The following is a 23,685-nucleotide window of genomic DNA, read 5'->3' on the forward strand; positions in this document are numbered from 1 at the left end:
ATATGGCTTCAGCACCTGTGGAGGTTTTTGACCCTGTATAAACCAGCTCTAAATAACTGAATGCTCAGTTTTATGCAAATGAGCTCCTCCTTATCCCTCCCTCTCTTCCCTAGGGTGTACTTATGCATGCAAGCTAGTGCTGCACAATTTATCCAACTGCAATTACATTCCTGATGTCAGGCTATGCAATTTTTGTTTATGGAAAATATCATGTTATTTTGAATCTTTTTAAATATTCATTTTATTCTACTTAATATTTGTAGGTTCTGAGTTGAGAAATCCCAACTTCTAAACATTATTCTCAACATTTTTCTTGATAACCACGCAAGTAGACCCATGATACCATTTATATCAGGGGTGTACTAACTTTTCCACAGACGGCCACATACAGAAATATATTAGGATGGTGGGGCCACTTTCTTAATCCTCGCCATGAGGATTTTAAAGTTAGTAAGACTAATCCAATGTAAATTAATATATGTTTATTGATTGAGTATGCCTAAGTGGCTAGTTAATGGCTGAAAGGGCCAAATTGAAATCAGGTGTTTCAATCACTTCCATGGTCACAGGTGTATAAAATCAAGCACCTAGGCATGCAGACTGTTTCTACAAACATTTTTGAAAGAATGGGTCGCTCTCAGGAGCTCAGTGAATTCCAGCGTGGTACTGTGATAGGATGCCACCTGTTCAACAAGTCCAGTCATGAAATTTCCTCGCTCCTAAATATTCCACAGTCAGCTGTCAGTGGTATTATAACAAAGTGGAAGCGATTGGGAACGACAGCAACTCAGCCACCAAGTGGTAAACCACGTAAAATGACGGAGCAGGGTCAGCGGATGTGCATAGTGTGCAGAGGTTGCCAGCTTTCTGCAGAGGCAGTCGCAACAGACCTCCAAACTTCATGTGGTTTCCAGATTAGCTCAAGAACAGTGCATAGAGAGCTTCATGGAATGGGTTTCGATGGCCGAGCAGCTGCATCCAAGCCATACATCACCAAGTGCAATTCAAAGCGTCAGATGCAGTGGTGTAAAGCACGCCGCCACTGGACTCTAGAGCAGTGGAGACGCGTCCTCTGGAGTGACGAATGGCACTTCTCCATCTGGCAATCTGATGGACGAGTCTGGGTTTGGCGGTTGCCAGGAGAACAGTACTTGTCTGACTGCATTGTGCCAAGTGTAAAGTTTGGTGGAGGGGGGATTATGGTGTGGGGTTGTTTTTCAGGAGCTGGGCTTGGCCCCTTAGTTCCAGTGAAAAGAACTCTGAATGCTTCAGCATACCAAGAGATTTTGGACAATTCCATGCTCCCAACTTAGTGGGAACAGTTTGGGGATGGCCCCTTCCTGTTCCAACATGACTGTGCACCAGTGCACAAAGCAAGGTCCATAAAGACATGGATGAGAGAATTTGATGTGGATGAACTTGACTGGCCTGAACAGAGTCCTGGCCTCAACCTGACAGAACACCTTTGGGATGAGTTAGAGTGGAGACTGAGAGCCAGGCCTTCTCGTCCTACATCAGTGTGTGACCTCACAAATGCGCTTCTGGAAGAATGGTCAAAAATTCCCATAAACACACTCCTAAACCTTGTGGAAAGCCTTTCCAGAAGAGTTGAAGCTGTTATAGCTGCAAAGGGTGGACCAACATCATATTAATCCCTACAGATTAAGAATGGGATGTCACTTAAGTTCATATGGGAGTAGAGGCAGGAGAGCAAATACTTTTGGTAATATAGTGTATCTTCTTGTCAAAATGTTTGTTTATAGATTTAACATGGTAGCACTGCCTTGTGGTGAAAACAAGAAGTACAATACATTAAGCACAAGCTTCATTTTTTTAAAGTGGGCCTTATTTCATTTTATCTCTGGACTTTAACACGGGTCAATCAAAAGTGGGCCACGGGCCGCATTTGGCCCCTGGACCATAGTTTGGACACCCCTGATTTATGTTGTAATCTTGAATGCAAATCGCAATACTGTCTGGAATAATCGCAATCAGACATTACTACTGAATGGTGCAGCCCTACTACAACCAGTCAGCATGCCGCCAGCTACCAGAGATATCACAGCTGTCCAGCTTTATATACTGTATTCCGGAGGTCATTAACTACATTTATACAGGAGCCAGCTCATGTCTATGCAGAAACTTTAATTTATACTTTATTTTCTTTGAAATGCACATTATTTTGAGCCTTTAGCAGTGAACTTAGTCCCGGTGATTGAGATATTTGAGGCACATATGTCTGGGACTGCCATATAGTTTGATGAGAATATGCTGCATCATGATTGGTGAAAACACATGAAGGAAACAGGTCTTATGCTTTGATTCTCAGGCAGTAAAAAAACCTCTCAACCACCCCTGAAGTGTTTAATTTACACAGAAATCTGCTGCATCATTTAAGAATGGACATAAGAGTTTGTGTTTGTCATGCTTCTAAAAGTTAATGTTAGTTGGATTTTTGTAAAACTGATCAAACATTAGGCCAGTCCTAAAAATCTTTCAAACTAACTTATTTCAGGATTGACATACAATACAATGCAATACAATAACTTTATTTATCCCCGCAGGGAAATTCATGGGGGATTAAAGGAAGAAAAAAAAACGATACCTTAAATACAGTAATATATTTTTTTCCTCAGCACATTTTCTGAGTTTGATCACACTTCTTGGGGCCGGTTGGGAAGCTGTGGGGGTCCTGATGTGGCCCTCGGGCCTCCAGGTGATAATCAAGGCTGGATTTGAATATTATGACAGTTTGGGTCTGTGTTTCTTGGTTTATGGCACTGATCATCAACTGGCGGCCTGGGGGCCATATCAGGCCCCTTAAAGCTTCCTGTCTGGCCCCCGAAAGATCATTAAATTCAGAAAAGAAGAAAAAGAAGATGTTGTGGTTTTAAGAGTATCCTTTGGCTTTAAATGTCTGTCAAATCCACCCCACAAAAACTTGATATTGAAATAGTGTTAGAATGACTAAAGAATGACCTGTTTTACTGAAATTTACTGTCATATTTATTAGACAACTAAAAAGGGTTAAGGTTGGCAGAAGTGCTGCAAAAATGACCAGATAAAGTGGTAAAAGGGGCTGGTTGTAGCTAAAATGGGTGATAAGTGGCAAAATGGGTTGTGGAGTGGCACAAAGGGACAAAAAATAGTGGAAAAAAGTGATGAAACGAGGTTAAAATGTGGCAAAAATTGGTAAGAGATGAAAAAAGGGGCAAAAAGTATCAAAAATTGGTTAAAAATGACAAAAAATAGTGCAAAAAGGTAATGAATATGGGAATTAAAAGTGGCAAAAATAGAAGAAAAATGGCAAAAACAGATAAAAGAGTGGCTCAAAGGGGATTAAACCTGTAGGAAAAGTGGTTCAAAAGGAGTAGAAACCTTGCAAAAATTGTCAAAAACAATGTAAAAGTGTCAAAAGTGGGTTAAAATTGGTGCTAAATCACAATTGCGAAGGGCCCAGTCTCTGGGGTTTTCAGGGCCCTGCCAGTTCTGTTGTCAGGTCTGTCTCATTGTGTCCTGCTGCATTATAGATAATACTGATAGAGCTCACTGGTAATTCCTAAAAATGTCCTGTGTTTTGAAAGAAAATGCAAAAACTACTACAATAATATTTCATTCATATCAGAGCAAAATATTTATTTAATTTTTGTGTATTTGAAAGTCCGGCTCCCAGAGTTTCTGTTGAGACTAAATCTGACCTTTGTGCAAATGTAGTTGATGACTCCTGGTTTATGGGGTTTTTGAATACTGAAGGCAACGAAGAGCTTAAAGTGCCCAACCGCACGTCTGGGGTTTCCTCAATGCTCGTCATTTATTGTGAACTACACATTAACTTTAATAAGCCTGGCTGTATGGCCCGTATTTCATCATGCATTACAAAAATAACTATCACAGGAACCCTTATTATAGTGTTGAGATAAAAGGCCAAAAAAGAAGACATTTAAAGGACTGCATCCTTGGAGAGCTCCGCTCAAACACTGGCCTGTCAAGACTCATGTTGGTCAACATTGGAGCAGCTTATACGCTGAGATCTCCTGGCTGACATGACTTTACCAGGTGAGTAGTGGGTTTGATTATAAATTCTATAATTGTGGCGTCACAAGGAAAGCAGATTCTGACCAGGCTTTTCGACTTCACCTCGTCTTTCAGGAGGGCTTCCCTCGTTCCTCTCCAGCTCCACCCTCTTATACAAACGTTGCCAATGCTACGGGCAATTTCAACAGAGCCCTCAGATGTTCCAAAATATAGACACACACACACACATGCTCAGACACACACATGCACACAGTGTCAGCTGTTCAGGGTGTAAAGCTCTTAACGTCCAGCAGGATGAAATTCAACCTCCAGCTCGTACCGAGTATTAATAGATCATTTTAACTGACAGAGAGTCAGAGTGACATAGACACGGCACAGAAGAAGAAGAAATACGAGTGAGGAAGGCAGAGTAGAAAAATAAACATTATTTAAAAATGTAAAGATGTATAAAAAAGAATAAAGCAACAACAAAGATGTTTAACAGGATTCAAAAATATGACTAAGGCTGTCAGATGATGAATTTTGAAATAAATCTCTTGATTTCTGCAGCTAATTGAAATTAAACTCGATTTAATTGAATACCAATAGCACCACAGCTCTCAGCTGGGAGCAGCCATCTCAGGAGCACCAGGGGGACTTTTCACTGAGTTTGTGGGAAAAATCATTAATATTCTTACAAATCTAACTATTCATAACAAAAGTAAAAACAAACAGGTTGAAAATACTCAGAGCTTTTGTACAATATGCTCAGTACACTATCCATACGGTTGGACATGTCTAACTGAGTCAGTAACTTCACTCAGGTACAAAAGTGTGTAATGCCAAAGTCAAGTCATTTGTCAGTCCAAGTCATTTGAATGAATGACTGACGGTTCAAAACAGTGCCCACTGCTTCCTCCTCGCTTGCTCACCGCCGCCTGACCCCTCCTCTCTCCTACACAGAAACCTCACTTTAAACGCCAAAGTTTGCTCATTTATTATGTGGCTTCAACCATGGAAGTATAACAGAGAGATGGGTGATTGATGATTCACATAAGCGCCTATTGCTTAATTCTCTCTTGCTCCCCATCTCTCTCCCTCTCCTGCACCGAAATGTCACTTTCAACACCGTAGTTTGCCGCTGTATTATGTGGCTTTCAGCCATGCAATATAATGGATAAAGGCATATTTTGTAGGCTACTCACAGGTCGTAGCAGAGGCAGAATTATAAAGTTGCTCTCCATCTCTCCAACTTGTGTGTTCTGCATGAAGCTCTCTGTCAGGATGAAAAACTCCACGGCATCACAATACGAAACATTTTGCAATATTCTACGAATTTTACAGTGAAGGCAAATACAGACGCACCAGATTCAGTGTGCAAAGTCAGAGTGCATGACATTTTTTTGGTTATGGATCCAAAAATAACACATCAGAAAACATCAGAAAACATCAGTGTGTAAAGACGTTTACAGTTAAAAACTGAAAGGTCAACTTTGATCCTGAAAATGCATTCCCCTAGAGGTCAGTATATTTTCCTTTCTATGTTTAAGAAGGTCCCCACAGGTTTGTCTGACTGAGTCAGTAACTTCCCTCAGGGTGCAAAAGTGTGTAATGCCCAAAGGCATTCTGGGAAAAAAACAGCAGCTCTAGGGATGATTGTTACATAATTTGAGTACAATTACAAAAAAATAATTAGCGTGATTGATTATGGTTTACTTTAAACTAAAAATGCTTTCAATCAACTCAGAAAAACAGAGAATAAAGGTCACACTTCACCTGACACCTGGAAAACCTTCAATACTAAGGGTTTCGGAAAGGGCAGAGAATTTGAAAAAACTCGGAGTGTGACAGGATGAATGGTTTGTCTGTCACATCCATAGACTGTAGAAAGAATTGGAAAAACCCCGTGTGACGTCAGTCGTCTGCTTACAATAGGTGGACTCAAACGGCTCTTGAAGCCAATCCACAGAGGCTCCCATATTGAAATTGCGGTCTCAACCGAACTTTGGATCAACCTAACGGCCCGCCCACTAAGTGCGACTTCCTGTCAGGCTGCTTGCTAGCATTCTGGTTGACAGAAATGGAACGTCATGCCTGCAGAGCTATCTGTCAGTCAAATGAGACGCGCCAGTCAGCGTTCATCCTAAATATAATCCAAACGATCGTGGTACAGAAAAATTCAGCCCCCCGTACAGTGGAAGCACAATAAGACACTAGCTAATGAGACACGTTTGTTTTTTTGAACCAGGCTGTAAACCAGTTTATTTCTAGTGTCAAAAACTGCTGTTTAACATGAGTCCAGATGGGACTTCCAGTGTTCCTGCAGCCAGCCTCAAGTGGACACTGGCTGTATTGCAATTTTTTGCACTTCCGCATTGGCTTTATTTTTCAGGACCGGAGGTCGCAGCTTGGTCACATCTTTACGGGCCAATCAGAGCAACAAAACACATGATGCAGCTGTTAACGAGGTGCGCGTGCGCAGCTACTGAGTAATAACGCGAACCATGGCGACTGTAGACATGTCAGTACACAACTTTTGTCGTTTTTGAAAAGAAAACAACTCACTGCTGTTCTCTGGTCTTCTTTTACTGAAGAAATGTCGTCAAGTTCTGATAAAACTGTCACTTTAGCAGCATCCATGCTAGTCTCTTCTGCAAAAATGGCACCGGCCTCTTGTTGCTGCTTGCTTATGTCACGACTCCGTCGAGACTGAAAGTACTGCCCCTCGTCGCTGATTGGTCCTGTCACTTTCTAACCGGGCCCAAACGGTTCAGACGGGAGCTTAACAAGATGGATTCGCCCGTGAGAAACATGAAAACGGGCGCATCCATCTACTTTGCAAGGTTAGGTCACACAGGCTTTTCTCACAAAAATATGTGCCACAACCCCCCCCGCCGCTTTCTCCACATTTAAAAAAATGTGTGCTGAAACACTCCTATGTTCGGTTGGCTCTTCCTGCTGGGAGGAAAGTACCACCCTCCTCTCAGTTGAGAGGAGGATCAGGAGAGCCACATCCATTAAGCCACACCCATTTCATGAGAGGGGCGGAGTCAGACAGCTCAGTAACATTTAAAGCTATGGACACAGAAACAGCTCGTACTGAGCAGGGCTGAAACAAAGGGATTTTTAGACATGCAAAAATCTAATTCTGGAGTGTTTTTTCGGCAACAGGCTTCACGGGCATGTTTTGGGGACCTCTGAGAACAATATGAACTTGTTGGGAGAAAATATGTGATTTTTAAACGGCTGTGAGTTTTAAGGTAACATAATTTGAATTTTTAACAGCCTTCAACTGTGTAACTGTGGTTACATCTCAGAGTTGCAGCTATAATTTAAATCTAAATATCATCTACATAAAAAAACATGTCTTTGACTTCACTCTACTCACTAATGAACACACTGAGAAAAATCTTTCTGTCAATATGGATTTAAAAAAATTTCTTTGGAGCACAAAAAAAAAAAAAAAATTTAATTTAAGCAACTATAAAACTTCAGCCGTTAATCTTGAATGATTTCACAGCCCTAAAATGAATAAATAACATGAAATGAAGTTCACCTGAAATGATAAAAATGAGACGCAGTCAGAGCAGTTTTTAATGGACAATGTTTTATTTAGTCAGACACTGCACCGGACTAAAACCATGGAAGCTTCTCTTTTCTCTACATCCTCAATTATTCAGATTTATCAATAAAACACAAGCTGAAATTAAATATAAAATCATCTCTATCCTCCTCTTATAGCCACCTCTCTTTATCATGTCAGCTGCTCCAAACTCATGCATCGATATAAAAATATCATGTGAAATGAAACATATAACACTACAACTTCTTCTGGAAACCAATGAAAAATCAAAGTATTTACTACACCAGAACAAACAATTACAGCACGTGTGCACAAGCAACAGTAAGAATTAGAATAATGCTTCATTTACAACCCAAGAACATGATCTGCAAAAATATTATCTCCCCTCCAGTCCATAAACTCTGACTTGAATGAATCTTTATAAAATGAACAGATAGAGTTGCATAATGATGTCACATTAAAGTCTGCAGTGATGGGTGATGCAGGGATGCTAGCAGGGCGGGACGTTTGCATTTTCACTCCATAATGTCAAGCAATGTCACTCACATTTTAAAAAACAAACTCATTTGAAGGGATTCAGCTTTCAGAGATGATGGGTTCCATTGTTATGCATCTGTTAGGAATTTTTATCAGTTGTCACAAATGTCCGAGAAAAATGTCCAGCTGTGCTCTTTAATCCAGGTGTGGAGTTCAAACGTCCTCCAGGTGAGTCCAGAATAAATCACCAAAAATAAGAAAATTCCACTCAGAAAAATCCGCAGGAGAGAAAGATGCAGTTTGGAAAAGACGAACAAACATTTCTCTGAAGTTAAATTAATCACATCTTATTTAACCTGAACAAAAATAACACACCTATGCACACTAGTCATCCTAAAGTGCTGAGGAGAACTTGTAAATCATTTTACACAAGTTTTTACAACTTAATGGGAGTTGTAGTCCCAAATCAAGCACTGCAATCCTAATCAGACCGCCCAAACTAGCCAAAAACATTTGCATTGTTTCTATGCAGAAGTTTTCCCACTGTTTCTGCTGCTTAAACACAAGAAATTAGCAAATATAGGCTGCCTGAGACGTCTACTTTTGCAAACAGACATCAATCCTGGTTGATTTCTACACAATTGTCCTACAAAAACATTTGCAACCTACCCACACAGAAACATTGCAAAAATTCTTGATGGATCGTGTCTGCTGTCTCTGGATCCTGCACATTGCATCAAAACAGCAGCAACAGTTCTGCACAAAGTTGTTTCCAGTGTTAGACACAGTGGACATTGTTTAGGAATTTGCCAGCAATTTCTGATTTTTGCAATGTGTCCACAATGAGTCAAAGTTTTGTGCAATTTAGACACCATGAAGGAATTTTCCTGCAATCTTTTGATCCTGCACACCAACATGATTGCACAAAAAGAACAGGAGCATTTCCATACAAGAATGTCCCCTATGTTTCCGGCAATTTAGAAAGTGTTCATGAATTTGGCCAGTATTTTCTTGCAATTTGACAATTTTTTATTCTTACTGCTTTACTTGCACAATGATGTTTTTTTTACTGCCAGTGTTTTTGTGCAAATAAGACCACAGTCTAGAATTTAGCCTGCAGTTTTTTTTTCCAAATTGCTGGAACACAATAGTTACATATCATCCAAAATTGTTGCTATTTTTAAAAAAATTTTAGACAGTGGGCAAATGAGACAACATTCAGGAATTTTCCAGCAATTCTTCCACCTTTGGAATGTGGCTATTTTTGTTTCGTGCTTTGTTTCGAAACCTTGTGGGATTTGCCAGATATCTTCTGATGCTGCACACTAACACAATTGCACAAAAACAATAGGAGGATTTCCATACAAAAGTGTTTTCAGCAATTTGAATATTGCAGGAATTTGCCTGTAATTTTGAATTTGTGCAGTACATTTAAAAAGCACAGTAAATACATTGCCAGTGTTATCATGCAATTCGAAAAATTTTATGTTCCTTCTGTCAGTGCTCAGGATTTTGTCTTTTCTTTTTCTCTGCAAATTGTCTTAACTGCACCAAAGAAAAGTGGTGCTGGTGTTTTCTTGTGATTTGTATTGTTTTTTTTTATGCAATAACTTGCTAAATTGCACAAAAACATTGGCAGTGCTGGGTTTTGTCTGAAATTTTGGAGAGTTTTTGGAGATTTAGAACCATAAATCCCCTGATGTTGACGACCAGGACATGCATGGAGGTTTGAAACATGAATCTATATTGTTTTAATTTCACAAGAATGTTTGAAAGTTTAGTATTATGACAACTTCTTTCTGCACAACTCTTGCGTTTTTAGGCAAAAATAAAGACTGAACCCTGAACCCCAGCGGTACTATTCCAGAAAGATCCATGAATCTTGCTGAATACTCGTCATAAAAAAGTAAAATCTACCCGACACCGTACTTAAACCCTGCTTTAACTCTGCTTTAACTCTGCTCACACATCAGTGAACTGAAACCATATTCTCAGACAACATGTCCGCTGAATTAATCTGCAACATAACAGAGATAAAGATTTTTCTTTACAAACTGACATCATCTTCGACTCAGGTGTGTTCATGTTTCTGTACATCTGAGAAGAAGCTTCTGACAGAAAGATCCGGTAAAAAAAGAAACAAATATTTACAGAGTCGGGATCGCTCGTTTCCATGACAACAGATCTGGATTCAGCCAGATCTACATGCAGAGGAGCGTCCCGACACACCTGGACACACGCTGATCCATGCACTCACTCACACAGACACTGAGCATGCTCAAAGGGATCCTACTCTTCTTCTTCTCCTACGATGAAAACTGCGACACAAAACCTCGTCAGTAAAAGCAGCAAATTAAAGGAAAAGTTCGTCATTTTGAGAACGACTCACTCAGAAGTGTCTGTGTTTAAATCATCATTCTGATTGGCTCTTTGATGCCTCTTATTTTACGCTGAGATTCAGTGTGGAAAAACTGTCAAATCAAAACAATACATAAGAAATAATACAAAATTAAATTAAAAAATAGTAAAAACATGAAAATAAATATAAAATAATAATAAATATAAAATTAATATAAAAAGTAGATAAAATAGAAAGAAATATATAAAAAAGATAAATAAAAAAACATCCTGATTAAAAAAAGAAAAGCATCTACAGCCACTATAGTATTTTAATTTGTCTCATTTTAACCCATTAAAGCCCAAAAGCACAAATTATAGCCAGAAAATTCTCATTATTTTGGAACCGAAATGTTTGCTTCACTTTCTACTGAAATCCCAAAAAATCCAAATTTCCATAAAATTTGAAATATATGTATTTTTAATCTCATTTGATACATTATGTGTTTTTGGTAACTGATAATTCACTTGAGGGCATTTTTATAATTTATCAGATTTTATTCAGAAGTTTTTTTTTATTAATTATTGATCATATTGATTAGATAGAGGTATCATGAAAGTATGTAACAAATATGATACAACAGGCTTTAAGGGGTTAATTTACTATCGTCCCAAGCGGTTGAACTGTCTTTGGCTTTGATGGCCTGAAATAAAAGTCAAATTTACATCAAAATGTTGTGAAATTGTTGACCTCTATTATTCTAATCAATAATGACAAAAAGGCAAAATTAAATAAGAAAAATCACATGTTCAGGCATGTTTTACTCAAATTTGCTGCAGAAGAAAGTAATCCAGCAGAGCTGCTTCAATCAGAGCCAAAAATATTTGGGGGAAAACTTTGGGATCTTAACTTTTTTTTTTTTTTTTTTTTTACTCCAGAGTTGATTGATAACAGGTGTGAGGATAAAAGTTTCAGTTATTGAAAAATGACTAACAGTTTCCCTTGTCCTCTGGTTTTTGTGCTAAGTTAGGCTAAACTGACCTCAAACGTTGTCTACTGTGTGCTACAAAAGCTTCTTTTGTAAGTAGAGTCTATTTACCGTTTCTATATCGGCCTCTACTTTGATGGTCAAAGCGGCTTTCAGATAGGATGTACTGTGCAGGCTGTGCCTGTCAGACCCATAGGTTGTACAGGCGCTGCCTGACACGCTAGATTTGAGCTGTAGTGTTGGGAAGTTAGAAAAATATTCAGCTTGGGTGCATAGCTGTGTGACTGCATCTAGTCACATCTGGTAGAGGAAATTTCAGATCACAACTAGGAAAAGCCCACTTTTCTTTTAAACATAGTTAAGGCCTAACATTTGTGTCTCATTATTTATGAAGTCTTAATACTAATTACTATGTCATTTATAAACAGCACTACTTTAATGATGGGTTAGTAAAGCATTGGTAAATGGATACACTAAAGCAGCGGTTCTCAACAGGTGGGTCTGGACCCAAATGTGGGTCATGAATGTCATCGATGTATGGAAGCCCCAATGGATAAACAGTAAATCAGTACAGCTGTGTTTTTGTTTCTACCATCCACCTTATTCCTGGGGGTCTGCTGTAGCTACGGATGTGGGCGGAGCTTCCAGTACAGTAACAATAATAGCAAAAATGTGATTCTTCCAAGGGATTACTAAAGGGATTTAGCATCAACAGCGGTTGTTTTGAAAGAAATAAACTGTTTTCATTCATAGATATCTCCTAATGAGGGAGAAATGCACTTAAAAGTGCACTTCCGTGTTCACGATACAGGCAGTCCCAGAATGCACATGTGTGATGGGCTAGAGCCCAGTGCATTCTGGGACCACTTCTGGGAAGCTGAGTGCTAACAACACATTGGTTTGGTACTGAAAATGAGCACAAAAACAGAAGATGAGGACACAGAACCTCACTATGGATCAATAAAGTATAATAGCTCAGTTCATAAATGACATATACCTGATCAAAATGCTTTTTAGGTGATTGATTAAGTATTAAAGTGTGTAGTTATTTCAGAGTTACATAAATCTTGTCTTAAACTAAATTATAACCTACATTTTCCTGTCATTTCCAGATTTAAAGGTCTCTTCTCTCCACAGTAGATGAAATATCCGGGTTTTCTTCCTATAAATGGACCGATATATTGTGCATAAAATTGTATTTTACTACCACTATCATTAGCTACTTCCAAACCTCACAGCTTGCATGTACTCTCCAGCTCTGCATCAAACCCTGACAGTGAGTGCGGTGTATGCCACATCCTATCTGAAAGCCTTTGAACAGCGTAACTCCAAAATGTTGTACGTTTCCTTTAAGCTGCATCCAGAATAAAGAAATCTACATGAGCATAAACTGCCTTTACATTTTAAGACATCGTATTTAAAGACAAAGAGGACAGAAAAAAAGTCGCCGATCATGTGATCAGTCATGTGCTACCGTCTTCTGCTCTCAGGTGTTTGACCGCTGGAATAAAAATCCTTTAAAGACAAAAGAAAAACTCCGCGTTAACATCCACGTTAGCTCAGTTTAAGAGTGTTTCCCTCCGAGAGAGGTGTGAGCTACTCAAGCTAACCTCCACCATGACTCTGTCCAAGCCACGCCCACTCAGTCTGCTGTGGAGTGAGGTCACTGACCCTTGAAACCCTGAACCCCCGCCGTCGTCGTCGCTCTGGGTGGGCGGGGTTTCTGTGTCGGAGGTGGACGGTGGTTTTTAGAGCGCAGACACTCGTACGATGTTGGCTTGGGAGTAGTCGGTGGAGCTGGCTGAGTCGTCTCCTTCAGGCGTGGTGCCTGGCGGCGTGGGCATGCTGATGACGGCGGAGGTGAGGTAAGACTCTTCACAGTTCAGAGGAACCGTCTCCTCAGGTTTGGCGTTCAGACTGGATCGACTGGAACGACTACGACAAGAAGAGGAGACGGAAAGAGGAAAGACTCAACAAATTTACAAGAGACAAAGAAAGACCTGACACGTCTATAAAGAGGAATAAACGTATGATGTCTGAGCTGCTTGGTACAAACACAGTATTGACTAACTAAAATATTGCAAGAACATTGGCAACATTTCTGTGCAAAATGTTGCCAGTGTTGTTGTACAATTCAGACAGAGTGCAGGACCAAAAGAATTCCTCGAAATTGCACAGAAAACGTCAAAATTTCCCCACAGAGATGTGCAAAAGTTATGTTTGAGTCCTTCACAGGAATCAAAAATAGTTAGCTTAGTTAACTACCTTAATGTCCAACACAAATATGGTTGCACAAAAATTGCTGTCAAATTTTCCATACATAATGTCACCAATATTTTGTGAATTTCTAAAATTGTAAAAAAAAAAAAAAAAAAAAAATGTTTTCAGTTTCTTGTTGCACAGAAATGTTGGCAATGTGTGTACTAAAATTGACCAATTCTTTAATACAACTTAGACAGTGCCCATGAAACAAACTACAAGCATTTCTTGTGCTTTGTCTAAATGGCACAATTGTTGTACTCTCTGAATTGCAAAAAAATGTTGGCAATGTAGGAAAACCTAACTTTCTGGATTGCACAGTATAAAAACTGGTCCAAATTGCACAAAAACGATGCAAGCACTTTGATACAAATATGAATATGTTGCCAATATTTTTGTTCTGTGTTCATTGATACAAATTTACAAACACTGTTTCTAAATTGTGCAAGACATTGCTAATGTGCAAGGACAAGAAACAAACTCCTGCAAACTATCCAACTTGTGCGATCCTTCTAAAATGTCAGTTGTACAAAAACATTGGCAATGATTCCATATGACAATGCTTGCAATTTTGTTTGATTTGAAACAGTTTGGAGGACTCAAAAATTGCAAATTTCAGCACACATTCCATGTTTTCATATGGAGATGTTTCAACTGTTTTGTTTGATTTTAACAGTTACAGATTTAGTGCTGCACATTTACTGAGTTGCAAAACATAACTTTGCCTAAATTGCACAAAAATGTCACTAACTTTTCTCTACAAACATGTTGCTAATGCATGTAGGAATCAAAAAGTGCAGGTAATTTCATGCAAACTGTCTTAATAACGCAATAAAGACAATGTCTAAATTTAAAAAAAATGTTGGCAATTTTTTTTGTAAGTTTACAGGAATCAAAAACCTGCTGGCACACACTGCCACACTCTTTAAATTGCACAATTCTTATATTGTCTTATATAAAAAACTCGTTGCCAACAGTTCCATGTAAAAGTGTCGGGCAATACTTGGGTGGAATATAAACATTCTGCAGGAGTTTGTCTGACACCCTTGTTCAATAAAATACCAGAGATTGTTTGGTTTTAAAAGCTTGGCATCATGAAGCATTGCTGTTTTTAAAGTGCTGACATCCACAGTATTGCACATTTACTTGAATGTATAATAGAGATACGGTGCTGTGTCAGAGGAGTCCGTGCAGTGACGGTCAGTGAGTCGGACAGAAACAGGAGACGTTTTGTTTCCCAGCTGTCGTCATTCAGGAGAAAGTTCCCAGACCTCCCACAGCCTCCACAGCTGGACATATTCTGGATTCCTGCTCTCTGACTGTACATGGGAATACGCTGTCACAGGATCTCTGTGGCCAAGTGTTTATATACAGTATGTGAGTGTGAGGGGCTCAGAGTTTTACTGTACGGGTTAGATCTCTGTAGGTTTGTTCTGCTTCTTTTGCAGCTACTGAAGGTCAGAAACAAAGGTTTTTTTATAGAGAATATTAAGCTGCATAAGATTTCTTTGTACTTTAGCCAAAAAAATTCTCACTTCCTGATTGGCTGTCTGGTGTAAAGTATCAAAATAAAATACCTGGGGAGCTACCTGTTGTTATCATGTCCTTTATGAATACATCAATAAACCTGGAACCTCCACAGAGAGCTCTAAAACGTTTTTTAATCTTCAAGGACTCCTTGAATCTCTGTTAAAGCATTAAGGACTTTTACCCAAACATTGCAGACCTTTAAAGGGATAGTTCATACTTTTGAAGCAGCGTCATATGAGGGACATAAAGTCACTGTAAGGTTTCCCAAAAGTTAAAGTAAGGAATCCTGCATCTATTTACCAAGAAAGCTATGTGGGAGAGCAATAGATTCGTCCACGATTGCACAGGAATGCAGAGATGCACAAAAACATAAGCAACAGTTCTAAACGGAAACATTGCCAATGTTTGTGCACTCTGTACAGAGTGAAATTTAGACATGGTGCAGAAATTTCCCTGCAATTTCTAAATTTCTGTCAAAATTGCACAAAAAACTCCAACTTTGAATTACTGATATGTTCCTGTTGTTTTCGATTTAGAGATTATGTACAATGCAGCTTTATCAGGTGTGTTTGCAGTTTTTGACTCCAGCACAATGTTTACGTTGATCAATTTAACAGCCTCTAAATCCACAGGACTAAAAAAAAACACAGATATTGCAGAAAACAGTTGGCAACAAGTCACATTAGTGTGCAAGCATGTGTTTGCCTTTGTTTTTACTCATGCACACCGTATAAATTGCAACAAAAGTTGACAAGATATAACTAAACAAAGTGCAATTTTTTTAAAATTTTTGCACACTGTGCAAATAGAAGAAAAAGTTGGCAACATATCAAATGACAGTGTGCCACAATTTTTTTTTAAAGCATTTTTTTAATTCATGCACACTGTTTTATTTGCTGAAAAAGTTGGCATCATATCAAATGTCAGTGTGCAAGCATTTGTTTGCATTTTTTTTGAGTCATGCACACTGTTTAAATTGTATAAAAAAAAGGTGAAAACATGTCACCTGACAGTGAGCATCAATTTGTTTGCAAGTTTTTCATGTACACTGTGTAAATTGCAGAAAAAAGTTGGTAACATATTATATGACGATGTGTACGAATTTGTTTGCAAGCTTTTGATTCTTGAACACTGTGCCAATTGCTGAAAAGGTGGTAACATATAAATGATAATGTGCAAGCATGTGTTTGCAATTTTTTGAGACAAGCACACTGTCTAAATTGTATAAAAAAGTTAACATGCCATTTAACAATGTGCAATGATTGCAGGAATTTGATTCCTGTTTTTGATTTGATTCTCGAGTAAATTGCAGAAAAAGTTGGCAACATATCATGACAGTGTGCAAGAAATTGCTTGCAATTTTGATTCATTCACACTGTCTTAATTTCTGAAAAAGTTGGCAACATATCATAAGACAGTGTGCAAGAATTTGCAAGTTTTTGATTCCTGCTCTGAATAAATTGCTGAAAAAGTCGGTAACATATCATAATAGTGTGCAAGATTTTGTTTGCAAATTTTGATTTATGCACACTGTCTAAATTGTTGAAAAAGTTGGCAACATATGAGATGACAGTGAACAAGAATTTGCAAGTTTTTGATTCTTGCACTGAGTAAATTGCTGAAAAAGTTGGCAACATACCATGACAGTGTGCAAGAATTTGCTTGCAATTTTGATTCATGCACACTGTCTTAATTGCTGAAAAAGTTGGCAACATATCATAAGACAATGTGCAAGAATTTGTTTGCAATTTTCTTGATTTGTGCACTCTGTCAATTACACATACATTTAGCATGTTACAAAATTTTAAGGTTGCTTTTTTTTTTTTGCAATTTGGTCATTGTTCAGGAATTCTTTGCAATTTTTAAATGTCTTCACACTTTATAAATTTAACAAAAATTGTACAAGTACCAAAATGTTGTCAGTGTTTGTGTTATATAGACAACTGGCATTTGAGGCATTGCTGTTTGAATTGCACAAAAAATAGGCAGCAATTTGAGCAGCAAAATCAGAGGCTTGGATATAATTTAATCTCAAGTCTAACTTTTAACCACAAGAGACAGCCTTTAAATTGCACAAATGCACTGGCAACAGTTGCATCCATTTTTCTAAACACACCCAATCCATTTGTGCAATTCACATAGTGTGCAAAAGTTTGTTGGCAAATTTTAGGAGACAAAAATAAAAGAGGATTAAATATGGAGTGTTTATGTGTTAAATTTTGTTTCTGTGGTATCAAACTCTGTCTATTGGTATTTATGTTCAACTCTGATGATCAACAATGATTGAACTAACTCAGAGCTGGTGCAATCCCATGTTGCAGTTGCTGGTGCTACCTGTTGTTGAGCGGTCTCTCTCTGATCTGGATGGTGCTCAGCTCCTGGATGCTGCCCTGTAGACCCACAGACATGTTGGAGTTGGGGACGTTGAAGGACTTCCTCTTCCTGCGGCTGCAGCAGGAAGTGAAGCCGTGAGGTGAGGCGGATGAGATGGAGGAGGAGCGAGACACCTGCTTGATCAGAGTCACCTCTCTGCAGCTCGCCTCGTACGTCTTCTCATCCACAAACTCGTGGTTCTGAGGTGGAGACAGAGACATGATGTCAGAGGAAACAAACGTGATGTTTTATTATAACGTGGACATTAATGTGTTTGTGTTCTCACCGTGGTCTTCTCCAGACAGTTCAGCAGGTGGTGGTGGTGCACCTCAAAGTTGGGGTTGGCCTTACACACCAGCGCCTGTCCTGCTTCCTTTGATGCCTTCAGGGCACAGAAACAGATCACATGACCTCAGAGTGAGCCCTCATTGGACAAACAGCTCGTCTATCAGAAGCACAGCACAAAGAGGGGAGGTCCACGGCAACACTCAGGGTCAGGTAACGTTCACGCTGCTTGAAGAACGTTTCCTCTGTCCGGTTTTACCCACAATCCCCCCCTGCTGGGAGAGTCAGATAACGTGGGGTTGCTCACTGGTTCAAACTAAGGTCAGCAACTTCATCACCGACTCTCTGAATGTCTTTTTAATTGTACCTGAGCCTCATTTGATCCAAGAGAGCCACCGTACTCGTAGTGCTCAGGGCTCAGACTGAATGTGACGCAGATAGGACAGTGGAGCGGTTTTACATCTTAGAAAATATGAGTTACCTGTCGATTCAGAATCAAAGAACATGGAAATGTTGACAATGATTTTGTGCAATTTTTGTACCAACACAGGGATCTAAATACTGAAATCAAATTCTTGCACACTGTCAGATAAAAATGCTACCAATGTTTTTATAACTGCAGAGTTCAGGAGTTTGACTGCAATTTTTGATAATCACAAACTGCATGCAAAGTCCTGAACATTGTCTAAGTTGCACAAAATATTGCCAATATTTGAAAATACTGCCAGTGCCTCTGTGGAATTAAGAAAATCTGCAGACAGTTTTGAATTGTTTAATATAAACCATGTCTGCATTGCAACCATCCAAATTTTACAAAACATTGTTTAGGTTTTAAAATGTTGGCAATGTTTTTGTGCAATTTAGAATGGCCCAGGTCAATTCAAGCACAGAAAACACCCTCTGCACTGCTTTTGCTGTTTATCGTTGCTACTTTGACAAGGTGCAAGAACCAGAAACTGCAAGAAAATCTCTGTTCATTGTGAAAATTGCACAAAAGAAACTCTTTCCTTACTGTCAAAATTGCAATCAAAATTGCACAGACGTTTTAGAAATTAAAAACCATTTTTTCAATGCTGTTGTGAAATAAAGAAACTGTGCAGACATCAAAAACAGCAGGCAACTTCCTGCACCTTGTATATATTATACAATTCAAGCACTCCCTCAATTGTACACTAGCTAGATTGCGCAACTATACAAGCAACTTTTGATGCAAAAATGTTGCTAATGTTGAGTCTGCATTTTGCCTTTTGTTGTTGCAATTTAGACAGCATGCAAGATTTAAAACTGCAGGGTAATCGTGCACACTTTCCAAATTGCACAATACATTTCAAAATTGCAAACGCTCAGTATTTCAGAAATAAATTGGTATCATTTTTATATGTTACCAAATCATCTGTATATGTAGCAAATTGCAAATAAGCTCTAAATATATGAGCAACATGAATCAAATCATTGCCATCTATTTTATCTAATTAGACAGTGTGCAACAAAAAGGAATTGCAGGGAAAAACCTGCACATTGTCAAAACTGCAAATGCATATCTTCTGATTTGCATCCTTTCTAGAATGCAAAGAAACCTCTGAACATTGCCAATGCTTATTTTGCAATGTGGAAACTGTGCAGAAATTTAAAAAATGCAGGCATTGAATATATTTAACTATACGAAAAAAATCTTAGTTGCACACTGCAGACTTTGGTACCAAAACTTTGCCAATGTTTTGCAAAATGCAGGTGTTCCTAATTGCATGCTGTCAAAATTCACCTAAATACTCCTAACCTTTATGAACATTGTCAGTGCTTTAGTGCAATGTAGAAACTGTACAGAAATTAAGAAAAATGCACTGACTATTCTAAGTATACAAATAATCCCTAAATTGCACACTGTCCAAAATGCACAAATTTTATTTTTGCATTTAGGCACCAAAACATTGCCAATATTTTTGCTGGTATATCTACTGATTATTGTTATTTTGACTTAAATCTAAGAAACTTCCAGCACATAGTCCAAACTACATGATTCAAACACTGTCAAAACTGAATGCTATCAAACTTGCACATAATGTAAATTGCACAAAAACACTGTTAACATTCAGAAACATTGTCAACACATTTGTGCAATCTAGAAACTGTGCAGGCATCAAAACTTTCAGGCGAGTTTCTGCACTTTGTAGAAATTGCACAAAAATATCAGCAACATTTTGATGCCAAAGCTTTGCCCTTGTCTGTACTTTTATTGCTGCTGCTGATGCACATTGTTGAAACTGCACACGACACACTGTCTGCATTGCACACTGTCAAAAATGTGCATCCTAATTGCACAAAACATTTTTTACATTTGCAAAGGTTGTCAGCTTTGTTGTGCAATTTAGAAACTGTGGAAATTGCATGGAGCTCCTGCACAGTGTATGTATTGCACAAAATCACCACTCTCTAAATTGCACATTGTCTTCTGTATTGAAATGTTGCCAATGTTTCTGTGCTCTTTAGTCAGGATGAAGGACTTAAAAAGTTGCAGGAAAAGTCCTGCGCACTGTCTAATGTGAACTTGCTGCCTAGAGTGATACCATCATACATCATTCCTGGACTGACTTCTCCACCCAGACCCTAACTGACCTGGGACGACTCAAAGATACCAGGAGCCTGACAACACTGATGGATCTTTCATATGAGAGGGACAAGATATTTTCTCAAGATGTCAGAGCGCTCCTGGAAGGGTCGTTTTCTGCGTCACATTGACTCTGCCCCTCTGCATGCCCCGGGGTCGGCTGATTGACATGCTTCTCAGCCTATCTCATTCCTCCACACGGTGATGGGTTAGAGACGCGCAGTGATGATGTCATGAGCAGCGCAGGCCGGTCATTTGGCAGCCGAACCATACGGGAGAGCCAATCAAAATGCACACGATTTCCAAACCAAACAACAAAACACAAGAAGAAGGAGACACAGCTGAGAGGACGGATGAGGTGTGGAGATAGAGAGGGTTGTCAGACGACAGGTGAGGTACAGGTCATGTCAGGTGAGGTATGAAGACAGGATGAGTGTGATACGGAGCAAAAATAAAGAAATAATGAAAATGAAAGACATAAAGAACACAGAAATGATGCATCCACACACACTCAATAGAATGAGACGGATCAACAGTACCACTTCCATGCTACAATGAGAAACTGAGGGACTGATTCTCTTTTGCTTGCAAAAATATCTAAAGCAGTGATACACAACGTGTGTCTCTTTTGTGATTATTTGTGGCTCTTTAATGTCTTAATTTAAAATGTTTTCACTCCAGAAATCCTGAAAAAGGGATTTTTTTGGCCCTTTTTTACAATTTTTTTGCCACTTTTAATCCATTTGAGATACCCCTTGCCATTTTTTCCTACTTTTTTGCCAATTTTTGCCACTTTATTTTCCAATTTTTGCCACTTTTATCCAATTTTGGCCTATTCAAGCTACGTTTTGCCATTAAATACCACTTTTTTCTACTTTATTGCCCATTTTTGACACTTGTTTTTCCAATTTTTGCCACTTTTATCCAGTTTTGGATAAAAGTGGCTTGCCATGTTTTTGCCACTTTTGAACCATTTTTTTCTACCTGTAACTAATTTTTTTGTTACTTCTCACCCATTTTTGCTACTTTCTGACCCTTTTTTCTCCCCATTTTCACCCATTTTCACCCATCTTTGTTGCTTTTTGACCACTTTTGCCACCTTTAACTTATTGTTATTGGACCTTCAAGCTGTTTTTGCCACTTTTCACCACTTATATTGTAGCTCTTCCAAAGGTATTTTTCAACAATTTGGCTCTTTGGTTGAGTAGGGTTGAGTAGCTGAAGAATGCCTACTAGGGAATTTTCTCAAACTTTGCACAACTGTCTACTCTGACTCAAGGATGAACTTCTAACATTTCTGAGCTTATAAGCCATAGTTAAAGGTCACAAGACCTCACCTTCATCCCTTGTAAAATGAAATTGAAATTTCCTCAAACTTTGCACTTATGTCTGATCTTACTCAAAGATAAACTGATTTTATTTTAGATGCCCTAGCACAAAAAAAAATCCCTTGATTATCAACCCAATGTCTGAAGAATACTCTTAGTGATTGCCCTCAAACTTTGCACAAATATCCACTCTGACTGATGCATAAACCTTGAATTTCGGGGTTATAGGTCAAGTGCTAAACACCCTGTAAAGTGAAATCCTATGTTTTTGTCTTAACATGCTAGATATGTTGAAATAAGGTTGCTTTAAACATGTGAAAACACTGAGATCTACAGTGCTTAACAAATTTATTAGACCACCCTAACCCTAACCAAAGTAAGGTTTATGCCACAGCGGCCCTAAATTAACAGCACTGGTAATTACCAAAATTATTTTTATGTTTCTGCAATGGTTAATACACCAATATGTAGAAGCTCTTTAACCAAAATTATATTTTTAATACTAAAATATAATCATTATTGTTATTCATGGATTTTCAAATTTACTGATTTACAAAAAAACTCTGAAATAAAAGTAAAGCACATTATTATTTCTTGATAAATATATGTCAAATTACAGTTATTTACTTGCATTCCTGAACAGAAAAATGAATTTTAGTGGTTGAATGTTATGCTTGATTCAGAAGCCCAGTGAGCCAGCTCAAATTTGGGTGAATTCAGTTTGAAATTCCTCATTCCTGTTCAAAATCGTAAAATGTGGAGAGCTCACTGAAAATGAAAGAGTCTGCATTAAAGCACTTCATGATGCGGGATGGTCTTTGAGACAAATATGACAGGTGGTCTAATAAATTTGTTAAGCACTGTACATATGACTGAATTTTGGATTTAGAAAGTTTTTTTTTACCTCTCAGAGGGATGTAACCCCCTGGTAATGATTCTGGTTTAATTGATGACATCTGTTTAGAGGTTAAGTTGTTGTTCATACTGACAGTTAGTTTAAAAGTGTTACTGCTGAACCAGAGAAGTCAGAGTAGAAACATGAAAACATGATGAAGTAAAACCAAACCGAAAACAGATATAAAGTCATTCTGAGGAGAAAAGAAGTCATCTTGGTTAACATGGAGCATCCAGCATGCAGCAGCCTGCAGCAGCTTCTGTCTCAGCTCAGCAAATAGAAAAAAGAAAAACAGAACTCAAAGAAATCAACAAAAACACCAGCACCACCCGACGACGGCAGCAGCGTCTCCTTGGTTACCTCCTCATCGAGCTCAATCAGCAGCTGGCTGCGTTTGTACTGCAAATAAGCGCTAGCCCCTCCGCTCTTCACCGCGCGAATTCTAGCAAGCCTGGTTTTCTGTTTGTGAACACACACACATCATTTAGCCCATCCAAACTCTGTCTGTGCATCTGTGAGTGCATGGGTGACAAAATCAAACTGAAGGACAATGACAGATAAATAAAGGTTTGGAGAACAGGGACAATGAAAGGCTGCATTAAAAACCCAAAATCACATTGAAAAGGAAGCAAAAGAAGTTGTGATGATGTCATTTATCTTGTGAATTTTATCAACTTATTATAACTGTTTTAAAAACTGAAGCTGCCTGGCCAGTATCTTGATTTCAGGATGGCTTTACTACTGAGAAAATATGGGAGGAATTTAGAGCTGTGTCATATCAGTGATAAAGAGTTAAAACAAAAATACATTTTGAAGAATGAGTTTTTAAGATCTTGTTCAAACAAGATCACGGGATAGAAAACCAGGATAATAAGGGAACAAAATAAACAATATGAAAAGATTGTATATTGATTGAATATGACCATGTGTTGCCACATTCAACCACCTAAGCAGAAAAAGTATGTTAAACAAGATAATCATGTGAACAAGATACTTCCGTGAACAAGATG

General features: G+C 38.5%; 1 protein-coding gene across 1 annotated transcript in view; it reads right to left on the bottom strand.

The window, feature by feature from the left end:
- Window positions 1-13,148: 13,148 nt before the first annotated feature.
- Window positions 13,149-23,685, bottom strand: part of kcnd2 (potassium voltage-gated channel, Shal-related subfamily, member 2) — a 114,962-nt gene continuing 104,425 nt past the window's right edge. Inside the window, exons 3-6 of the mRNA XM_041781164.1 lie at window positions 23,036-23,134; window positions 17,849-17,944; window positions 17,524-17,762; window positions 13,149-13,326 (exon numbers count right to left, since the gene is read on the bottom strand). Coding sequence (XP_041637098.1) covers window positions 13,149-13,326; window positions 17,524-17,762; window positions 17,849-17,944; window positions 23,036-23,134 — 612 coding nt within the window. The remainder of the gene's footprint in view (window positions 13,327-17,523; window positions 17,763-17,848; window positions 17,945-23,035; window positions 23,135-23,685) is intronic.

Source organism: Cheilinus undulatus, linkage group 23 (assembly GCF_018320785.1).
Source record: "Cheilinus undulatus linkage group 23, ASM1832078v1, whole genome shotgun sequence".
Lineage (NCBI taxonomy): Eukaryota > Metazoa > Chordata > Actinopteri > Labriformes > Labridae > Cheilinus > Cheilinus undulatus.